Source organism: Pterocles gutturalis, unplaced genomic scaffold (genome assembly GCF_000699245.1).
Source record: "Pterocles gutturalis isolate BGI_N339 unplaced genomic scaffold, ASM69924v1 scaffold1852, whole genome shotgun sequence".
Classification (NCBI taxonomy): Eukaryota; Metazoa; Chordata; class Aves; order Pterocliformes; family Pteroclidae; genus Pterocles; species Pterocles gutturalis.
The window spans coordinates 8,176-19,797 of NW_010107622.1; the positions used below are offsets into that span (position 1 = coordinate 8,176).

The 11,622-nt window shown below is 35.0% G+C and overlaps 1 protein-coding gene across 1 annotated transcript in view; it reads right to left on the reverse strand.

The window, feature by feature from the left end:
- Nucleotides 1-3,789: 3,789 nt before the first annotated feature.
- QSER1 (glutamine and serine rich 1) overlaps nt 3,790-11,622 on the reverse strand; it is a 24,108-nt gene continuing 16,275 nt past the window's right edge. The window contains exons 8-12 of the mRNA XM_010088155.1: nt 10,372-10,509; nt 8,952-9,049; nt 6,706-6,858; nt 5,224-5,319; nt 3,790-4,596 (exon numbers count right to left, since the gene is read on the reverse strand). Of these exons, the coding sequence (XP_010086457.1) occupies nt 4,456-4,596; nt 5,224-5,319; nt 6,706-6,858; nt 8,952-9,049; nt 10,372-10,509 (626 nt within the window). The 3' untranslated portion in view covers nt 3,790-4,455. The remainder of the gene's footprint in view (nt 4,597-5,223; nt 5,320-6,705; nt 6,859-8,951; nt 9,050-10,371; nt 10,510-11,622) is intronic.

Sequence of the window (11,622 nt, forward strand, 5' to 3'; positions counted from 1 at the left end):
AAATGTTTTTAATAATACCTAGAGTAATTAATTGTAACTGGGGGAAGAAAAACAACAAAAAAAAGAGATTAAACCCCTCTGCAACACCCTTTCTTCCCATAGGCACATAGAGATGATATTCTAGTTTAGCAAAAAAGAGAACAAAAGAAAATAGTATAGCTAAAAACCACCTGAATTGCAGCAGTAGTCTCTCTCTTACCCCCATTGTCTGGCTCATCACTTACCACATCAGTTTAAGACCTGTCTGATATATTGCAAAAATTAATTCAGAACATTTAGGATCCATAAATGTAAAAAACCAGATATGCTCAAACCATGCAATATAATGAAAAAAAAAAACCACCAACCAAAACCCAAACCCTAGAACTGTATTTCTTCATATTGAGATCAGAAAATGTATTCTAAATTGCCAATTTTTTTCCAATAATCTAACTTTTCAAGACTTAATATTTTAATAATAAATGACTAAACGTTGTAAGGTTTTTGTTTAAAAAGTGTTTTCACTTTAATGGGTTTAGTTAATAACATCATCAATGGTACAAAACTGTCCTTTTTCACATTTCCATACATTGTATTACGGACCACCTGAAAATCTGGACTAAGAACGCATAAAGTGTCTCTTTAATTAGCCCTAGCTTCATTTTTGCCATATGCAGAGGAGACACGCAGAAAAACATGCATTTGTTAACAATGACATGTTAATACTACCTTAAACAGTAAGATATGGCAGCACGTGCATTGTGTAATGCACAAATGTGTAATAGGGTAAGAGAGACCAAATGTCAAGTGTCGGCAAAGAAATAAGAAATGATTGATGACACACTGACATTTTGTGACCATAGTTTTAGCTTTTCTGTTTTAAAATTGTTTTAAATAGTAGTAAATATTTAAATAATATTTAAAATATATTTCCCTATGGAAATCATTTACTTGGAAGACAGCCTGTTAAGATTTGACTTCTTAAAAAGTAGTATTTCATTCTGACAATATATGAGTACAATACACATCACAGAATTTCAAAGACCCTGAAGTCCTTGGCCATTTTCAGAAACAGTTTTTCAATCCAATTTTGTCTCTGATTTTTTGCTAGCAAAACTTTGGAAGTAGCATCTCAAAGAAAACCTGCCTTTAAGAGAAATACTGTATATTTCAATAAAAACAAGCCTAATGTAAACGGGGATGCCATACTGAAGGAAAAAATAGTGGAATTAAAAACCAAATCATTCATCATGCATTAGCTTAATTTCTGTTTTGCTAATTCATAGTCTAAGGAGGGTTTGTTCCTTCCTAGTGCATCTTCTCTTGTAGTCAAATGAGTGTTCAATTTCCACTGTCAGACGTTAAGGGATGAAGACCTCACTGTTACTTCAAGAAAAAAAAAGAAGATTGAGGTGTGGTTGCAGAATTATCTAAAATGCAACAAAACAAAGCAAAGTACTTGTGCAAAAAGGTAATTTTTACATTGACTTTTTTCTAAGTTTGCTTCAGTATAAAATAATTTCTTCAATCCCACTAACAAAGCTTTATTTTACGATCCTTCAACATACTTGAGAGTTCCATGTTTTTACTTATTCTAATTTGGTAACTTAATAATCCAGCCACCATTTTTGCAGCTCAAGACAAAGATGGAAGCTCCATTATATTAATCTTTAATACTCTGGAGTAGTTACTTTTATTCAAGACAGGCTTTTCCTGCCTTCTACAGGCACAGTGCTTGTTTAACTGGCCTTGAGAATAAAACAGCCAAAAATAAGCCAGGTCACCTTCTATGGCAGTGCAGAGCATCCTGGCCAGTTTTCTGTTGTTTGGGTTTCTTTAAATGGTTGTTGTTAAAATTACCTTCTTTTTAAATAGGGACAAGCTACTCCAAAAGCCTCTCATTTCTTTTTTCAGCTTCTAAGGACTTGGAGTAAAACAAGTAGCTTCCTAAAGCTACTTCTAGATTCAAAAATCTAGAGTAGCAATATAAAAAAATACAGTAGCAGTGTAAAAATCATTTAGAAAGAAGAGAGACCTCTCTCAATTAGTTGCTTTGTAATCATATTAGGAAGGTACGTGAGAGACACAAAGTCTGACGAGTTCTTTGCTATATCATCAAGAAGCCAATTTAATAATTCCTTCAGTCTGCATCCTAATAATTTCTGAAACTACAGACGAGGACTCCCCAAACTGTGCTGTGCATATCACTGTAATGTGACAACAGAACTCTGCCTGGGCCAGTAAATATCCCTCATCAATCTACACACACTGTCAACCACCCCCACCAGTAAGGGAATAACTAAATAAATTTGGGAACCCCCACTAACAATTAAAAGAAGTATACCAGGCACATTTCTACTGTACCTCCAGAGTGCATATTTACATTAAAATAATTTTAACCGATTGCTACGAATGTTGGTAACTTTGCTGTTTGGTTTCACTGTATAAACTCTAGCTCCTACCAGATTCAACACCATCCCACTGAAACAACAGCAACTCTTCAACCTTGTGTCTATCCTTCTTTTCACTGTCAAAATGAATTAGCTTCCTGATTGCTCCAACTATCTGCACATTCTTCCTAAATTAAAACCCATCTTGCTCTCCTTGATTATAGTAGCCATGGCAGTAGCACAACGCATCTAATAACAGGATAACGACCTCCCTTTTTAAAGCAAAACCACTATGAAGAGGCTTTAAAAAAGGCAAGGGCACATACTCATTTCTGTTCACTGTAGTCTGCATACAAACCGTAAGGGAGAATTATTGCTTTCAAAAGATGAAAAGCTTTGGAAATATGGTAAACATCCTACAAGGTACTAAAACTAATCAGCTAAAATTCTGTACATACTTTAATATTCAAATCTCTATTTGATTACTCAAGATCAAACCATTTCATTTTCACATCTATTCATTAATCTCTTTATAGTTCTAAGGTCTAATGAACAACTAAATAGGATCAAAACAGATAACGGGGGAAAAAGGTCACATGACAATGAGCGTTATTTCATTTGGCCAATGAATAGTGAACCCTGCTTTCTTGGCTGAAATTAAGGCACTAAGTGGCAGTGAAAGGATAAAGGAATGATTATTTTTTCTACATTATCTAAAAAAAGACCAACATGACTATTTTTTTTAGGATGCCAGTAGAGCACATATCCATTCTGAATGACTCAGTAAGGCATTCTGTTGGCAAATGTTCTCCTGATTAGAGCCCATTACATTCATTGTCTGAGTGTGACTAGTGGCACTACTAACTGTTAACAACCTGGAGGGGAAAAAAAGCTACAAAGATGTCTGAAGACTTGAAAGGCACCAAAAAGAGAACAGCTCTGCAACTGCCAGTTCTACAAACAATTATGTAAGCTGTGTTTAACACTGCATATAATCTATTCAATCATCAATCTTTGTTGACAAAGTGTAGTAGCTCTTCATTTAAACTCTCAGTTAATCAAGTGCTAGTTTAGTAAGAAATTTATTTTCACGTATCAGAAAATAATTGCAGTGTCTAACACAACTACACTTAAAGCAAAACTAGTCTAGTATGCATTATTCTGGTTAACACTGAAGCAAACCTGTATAAACAAAAGGGTTACCTCGAGATATATAGTTTACAATATGAAATCAACATATAAATGAATAGGATTTACTGAAAACAATGGAAAGTGTATTACAAAGATACATGAAACAATTTTAACAATATTTTCTCTGTGAAAAATACAACTATTAGTGAGATAAAATGTACAATTGAATTTTTTTTTCCAAAAGAAAAAAAAAAACACAGTATAAAGGAAAATATTTTTTTCTTCAAAACAGGGAAAATAGTTAAGGTCATTGTCTTTCATTACAATATAATTTGACACAAAAAGCAGTCATAGGATTGCACCAACTCCATGTTCAGTCTCTTGAACATGACAATAGTAAAAGGAGTCCATAAAGCATAATGACGTTTCTGGATTTTATGATGGCAATATATGTATGCAAAAACTGATGTCACTCCGGCTCTGTTCACAAAACGTACAAAACTCTAAATTTGGTGGCCAGACATGTAAAAATTAGTTCACCCCAGAACTGACTTTTCTGCTGCTTAGTCAGGGATGGAAAAATCTGTAGTATTAAGTGTTGTTATCTTTTTAGCAATAAAGAAAAAAAGTATATGTAGTGCATGCTTTATCACTTGTCAAAAACATTTCTGAAAATAAAAATAAGTTGTCCGATAGTTTACAAAATAGAAAATAATTCTTCAGGTTAAAAATGTGGTTAGGTTTGTGTTTAGTTCCATCTCCAAAGGACTGATTTCCTTGGCAGCATCACTTTTCCTTAGTAAGAGCCAAGGCACAAAATTCCATAAAGAGAAATAAAAATGGCTACGAACAAGAATGCAGTCTGGCATTGTAAAGAAATCAGAGCCTCTCTCTGAGCTTTCTGTTCCATCAGGGTAGTGCCGTAGAACAATGTGAGAACTGGGGTACATTTTTGTTATGAGCATTTCTGCTGGACACGATTCAAAAGTTCACCAAACTTTTCAAAAAGATCCTCCACCCATTTTACATTTTTCATGCACAGCTGCACAATCTCTTCCTGTCCTAGATCTGCACTCTTCTTCTGAACAGAAGAAATCTGTTTAAAAAATAAAGAGAAGTGGGAGTTGAGGAGGGGGGAGAGAGGGACGCACACACATACACACGTTAGGCTGCCAGCATTTCAGAATTTTCATTTTTATAATATTCTGGAGTTATATACGACCCTTCTTTGGAAGAAAACCTTTAAGCTTCAAAAATAAGTAAAAATATTTAAAAAATGCATTTCTTAACAACTGAGCCAAAGCTCAACTCTCACATTTCTGCTACTGGGAATATTTCCACCAAGGATTTGCAGAAAAAAATGTAGGAGCAAACATTCTAAGACAAAAAGTAGCTCCTACATCTGAGGAGTTCCGCACACCGATAAAATTATTTGTTTAGTTTATTTTGGGTAACAGTGAAGAATGCTTACCTATCTTGAGGGAAACTGATTTCACACAAACCTTGTAAGCCTCATATCTCAATGTTCTGGGCAGCCGTGCCCATTAAGGGCAATATATGTGCTCAGCAGACCCTTTTGTTTGACATAAAGAATTAAATTTAAATAGGAGGCCACAATCCATACTCGTTTACCAAGAGGAAGAGAACAGTCCCTCTAGATGGACTCAACTCCCTCAAATTCCCTCAATGAATGTAAAAGTATCTCAAAGAGAACGATACTTACCTCTTCCTTACACGTTAGATATATGTGATATTTGTAATGATGGAGTGAGTGATACAAAGAATACAACTGTATTTTTTCTGGATCTACTGTAAACTCCTGCAAAAAAACCACAGTTATTTTAGTAAATTAATGTTATTTTCCAAGACAGAGATGACAGATGCTTTCTTCTGTAAACAAATTTGTTTTCAACAATTCAGAAATGCAGTATTTCATTCAAATATGAATGTTGCTTTGACATATTTTGGTACACTGCAATTTATATTATATCACAACTATCTCCCATCTCCACTTTCCCTGCCAAGTTATTTTATCCAAACTTATGTTTAAGAACACTTTCAATCCTATCATCCTGAATGCACTGCAAGTCTACAACAGACAAGACACCCCCTTCTCCAGAACTACTGCAAGAATTACCAAAGCTTATCTATTTTTTACCAGATTAATGGGTATCATTGCAAAAAAAGCATATAGTTTGTGCTTCAGAAGAACTGATCTATACTTATCTAACACTTATGTTACTTTGGCAAGAAATTTAAGTGTGGGCTGTATTTACAGGTCATTTGTCTAGCCACCATTCACCACTGGGAGGTAAGTCTATGTGAGCCAGTACCTAGCAAAATCTAGTTATAGTGTTCCCTACGAATACTAGGGAAATAAGCAATGTGTACATCTCAAGCTTTACCACATTACCTTTTAAAACTTTTTTTTTTAAATTTAAGATACACAGCTTCATTATGTTATTGGAAATGAGGGAAGCAGCAATAAAGACCTAATTTTTTTAAACTGTTATCTAGTCTCAGTTTTTATACTATTAACATTAATTTTTATTTTTGATCTAGAAGCCATTGTATCATTTAATTTAGAGATTCTGCTGCAAGTTTAAGAAGCTGTTATCATTAAAAGCTACACAGTTATTTTACCACAACTGCAGTGTTGAAGGCAATATGTTGCTGCTTCAGCAACAGTCCAGAAGGCTGAGCACTACACAGAAACAGGGTCTGAATTCAGCCCTTGTTCTGGTGGTGACAGAACCAGAACAGGCCCCAGCAGGGCTCCGTTTGGCATGCTACAATGGGTGAGAAGCACAGCAACAGCAGAGCTCACCTCTCCCTTCCCATCGAACTAGACCTACCAACTGCTGCCTGCCTAAGGGCAGAGGCATACCACTACACAACTGCTGCCTGCCTAAGGGCAGAGGCATACCACTACTTCACCTTCCCGCAATCTGGAGTAGTTGCTACAGAAGACTTCCTGAATAAATATACAGGATTAGAGCATTTGGGTCTAAACACAGAACTCAAATAAAGGAATAATTATTAAATGATTTTGTCTTTTTTTAACATTCTCTTGTGACAGAAAAAGCAGATTTTATCTTTTGATAAATCTATCAGAAAACCTAATACATGAAGCAGTATTTTATGTAAGTGTGGTTATCATACTAGAAGTCAGATGGTAGCAGCAATAAATCCTCTGAACACTTACCTGTGCTGATTTAGTGGTTGATTTAGAAGCCCTCAGTGTTTTCTTGTTGTAAGCTTTACCATTCATTTTGATCTTAGACACAGATGTTCCTCCACTTTTTGTCTTAGAATCCCGAGTGATCACTGTCAGTTCAGGAAAGTTTTCCAAAGCATTCTTTAAACAGAGCATAGAAAGAAAAAGGATTATGAAAAAATCACGAATGGCCAAGCCACCCAGACTGCTAAAAAATGAGCCATTTTGCTTTTAAAAGTTAGAGTGCAGTCTATTATAAAACAATTTATTCCACGAAGACCTGATAAAAAGTCTTTATCAGATGAAGCAACCATACAGAGTTCAAAAAGCATGACCAACTGTTCTTGACTACTATAATTTTTCAAGATGAAGAAGAGAAGATACTTTTATTGCATCTCAGATTATCATCTGTGATTCATTCATTAGAAAGAGCAAAAAGAGGCTCCACTAGGCCATTTTTACCTTTTAAAATGCTTTCCATTCCATTTCTACCTGACAATGTCTAAGGCCAAATTACTTGGAGATGCCTAAGTATTTAATGCTTAGTCGGGCACAGGAAGTCTGCCAATTGTAGCAGAGACTGGATGCCTAATTATCTTCACAGGTTTTGCCCAAGCTTTTGCAAAATACAAATTAATTGCACCTTACAGTATCTATAAGCTAGAGAAGCTGCTTATGCACAGTGAAGTACATGGATAGCTCAAAAAAGCACAAGTTTTTAAGACACTCACGGGAATGAACTGCATTTCTACCAGCTTCAGCTCTACATTATTTGCATGAGTGAATTTGTATACAACTTTGTTGTAAAAATAAAGCATAATGTTAGCAGCTGCTTTGAAATAGTTTAGTTACGCTATATGATATGGTCCTGAAAAAAATAATTTGAGTTAAATGAACATACGTATCTTTCTATTATACTCTAGTATGAGGGAAAAAAGATGAGGCATAGAGAAAAATGTATTAATGTATTAATGCTGCAGCTTATTTGGATTACTGGGTTAAAATATGAAGTTGACTAAATTTTCTTATTTTCTTTTAACAAGCAGTAGTAGAATTTAACAACCTCCCCTACCTATAATTTCTTAGCACTTTCTATACATCAGCCATTTTTCCTTTTATAAAAAACTCTTAGTAAAAAGCTATAAAATCTACTGCACAGAGATGGTTGCACAGTGGTAGCAGTAACCTCGACTAGCTAACCTGTTCATATACATTATTCATTGCAATGCTTTCAAACGGGAACAACTTCAACAGGTTTAAATAATTTAATTTTTCTATCCACTGTAATAGCGTTCCTGAAGGTTGACTTGGCCACTTTTGCCTTCCTCTGGAGAACTCCTATAAATCAGAGCAGTTTACAGGGCTGGACCACTGACCTAAAACAGACAAATCTGTATTGGAATGAAGAAGTAAATACTAGTGATTTCCACAGTTTTGAGAGCACAAGACATTAAATGGTATTTCCAAATTAAATTTACACAATTCAGCTAAGATGCTTCATTTACCGAGCTTCAACTAAAGCAACAGTAATATTTTCTGGTTTTGTTTATAAGCAACTTTACTGCACTTCTGAAATCTGCATTGTTGCTTGAAGGGTAGGTGAGAACGGTAGGAAACCCAGTGATTATCCTCCTGTTTACCTTCTCTCTACTGAGATGGTATGGCTGCTCTCTTCCCTGTTCACATCCACACCTGTTTTTTACTACTGTGTCAAAGCTGCTGTAATATGGGCTTGTTATCCACGTTTTTCCTAATCTTCCATGATGAAGACAGATGAAAGATTGTACAAATGAGTTGTTCTCAAGTCCCTCTGTCCTGGTTTTAAACTACTGCGATCATGTTCTCTACTTCAAAGTTCAGACATCTGCCCTACAGCATATTTCATGTAAAAGGTTATTAAGATTTTTAGGCAATATAATCACTTAACCAAAAGTTCAAGAAGGACACCAAACAGATTTTCTTTAGGCAAACTTGAAAAGCTTAAAAGAAAAAATGCTTGAGAATGAACCAGAAAGCATGGGGAGTAAAACTAGAACTTTACCTTTGCAGTATAAACTCTTCCATCACAAAATGTTCTCCACATACAAGCACTGAATTTATAGCATGTCTTTCAAATCCATATTCACTTCTGTTACAAATTTGCCTTCTGGGTTTTAAGTTGTGCCTGCATGGTAGGCATTAAATGACTTATAAGTAACATTACTTTAAAAATCCTAGAATTTGAAAGAGAATACCTTGAAAGTATGATCCAAACGTAATTTGGAAAGCAGCCTTTTCCTATTGTCATTCAGCATACCGTCAATTTTTCTCATGTGAGGCAAAAGTAGCTCATCTAAAAGACACATAAAAAACACAGCATTTGATTATTAACAGACACACAGTATTGAGATTCCTATTCAATCTATACTTCTACCTATTAACATAAAATGTGGAAGTAAAAAAGTAATGCCATTTGCACATCAACTGATTTCAAACAGAAGAGAAAAACATCTTTTTTTGGATCAGCTTGCTAAACTGGTCTAGATATTACGCAGTTTAATTGCTGACTGCAGTCCTGCTCCTTCTCTGACCTTTCTTTGTTGAAAGGAAAAAATTAAGATAGAGTAATATTGAGCACAAATCTCAGAGACAATTTGAAACCATTTCCTAGATAATCCTCTTCTGTGCAACACAACTGACAGTTTTCTGAAGACAAGTACGTGGTTTTGACATTTGCTTTTCCATTTTACAAGGCACTTCGTAACAAAAGAAATAGAGGAAAGTGCTTACTGATAAAAGTTACCTGATAAACCACTGCAAATTGCACAACATACATTTGAACATAGGCATGTAGCCATGAATGAAAATTTACAGATCAGTATGGAGTCTTTTATTTATTAAGTCAATTTCTTTGCTTTTAGTGGGACTACTGACATAATCCACGGGTTTGAAACCTTGAAGCAAGTGTGCATTTATGTACAACCAGAGCAAACCAGGAAAGCGGAGTCCAGAAAATAGTTTTTTAGATACAGGCAAACAGAATATAGTACAAAACAACAGCCTACAACTATGTGAAATTATTGCTCTTCTGGGACCTTTACCTTTACACATGAATGTTTTGCTAAATTTGGAGAAGTAGAACAGTTTTGACTTGTAGTCCACTTTGACTTTGAAGTCCACTATGGTAAGTACGTCAAGACATTTTCTCCTCAAAGAAAAGTAGAATTGTCTTTGATCAGAATGCTAAGGTTTCAGAGTTTAAAAAGCAGGACTTTTAACAGTGGCAAGAATCAGAACTACTTATAGTTATATGGGTATTTCTTCATAAGAAAGTAAACACACTCTTGAAACCCTGTAATTTGAAATAAATGTTTGCTAAGATTTTAAAAGACATTAACAGGAACAAAGAGCTCAGTTCTGACATTTGCAGCACCAGCCTAATGTAACAAAGCAGACAAAACAGTATTTCTAAATTACTTTGATTATTCAAAGAGACAGTGCAAATACACATGTATATATGCACACACATAAGTAACGTGCATTAAGTATTCTTCAGATGTGGGTATGTAGCTAAAAGTTTGGTGGGTATTTTTCTTTTTTAAAGAAACACATTTGCCTTACTGCTTGATAACCTTAAAATCTAATAAAAACATACAAACGTTAAAGACACTGTACCATTGCTCTTTTCCAAGGCTTGCATTGTGTCTGGATCCAAGGCAATGCTAACAAGCAACTCCATGTAGCTCTTAAAAGTCTCTTTCATAGCTCTTGTATTCAAAAAGCGAGCAACAAGGGGAGCTGGAGGTACAAACTCTGAAAATTAATCAGAATATAGTGACTTTTTCCTTCAGTATCTGCAAATATTTGTGGTTTTCAAAGCCAAATCTTTCTCTCTTAAAACACAAGTGACCTCTACTGGTATCCCAAGAGAGTAAAACTCTGTACAATCAGAAATACTGCTCAAACTACTTACATGCCAAAACCGGGTACAAACAGATCTGGTGCAAATGGTTCAATTTTTTGTAGAAACATATACAATTACTTTTAACTATCAGTGTTTAGATTAACGTATTTTAGAGATTTTAAACATTTTTCTATTATTGTAGATGAAAGTCTAGAAAACTAAAGGGATAATGAATAACTTCAGTCAAGCAAAGTGCCCTAAGTGCAGGTTTCATGTCAATGCAAGTATCTCCTAAAACCACAAACCTCAAAGTCATCCAACAGAAAAACATTCAAAAGCACTAATGTCACTTAGGAGCCTGTGCACCATCGAAGTCAATTCTGCCTAACTGTCCAACTCACAAAAAACACGTAAACCACATTTTACCAGCAAAGCAAATGTAGGCATGTTTATACTTATTTTGAGAAAACTTTTATTTTTTCATAGACAGCAATTTTAACCGAGGACATGGAATGGTCACCAGTACTAATAAGCATTTTGGAGCTTTTTATAGGCTCCATGTATGATACAACTATTCTGCAGTAATTTAGCTAGCAAGGCTGTTAAACTGCCGCAGATAGTCACCCACAGAAATGTGGATATCATCACCAGATTACCTCAAATTCTAAATATGGACAGCTCTACATATTCATGTTTTTTTGTGTAAGTTTGCTTAAAAATGTTATTTTAAAGGTGCTGCCTTCAGCAGAGGCACTGTTCCAGTCCACCAACCCTAGCTCATCTACAGTTCAAGTCACCGAGGCTAACATGCTTTGGAAATACAGCAATACAAAGCATTACACAGTTTAACTTCAAATGTATGAGAAATAAACAAAAGACTGCAAAAAACACTGCACACCTGCTACCAGAGGTAATCTTTATAAACATAGCACACTTCAAAAATTCCTTTCTGTTCTGCAGAATTACTGCAAACGTCATATCTCAACGTTCCAAGACACCATGAATGTCTTAACAGCAAATCT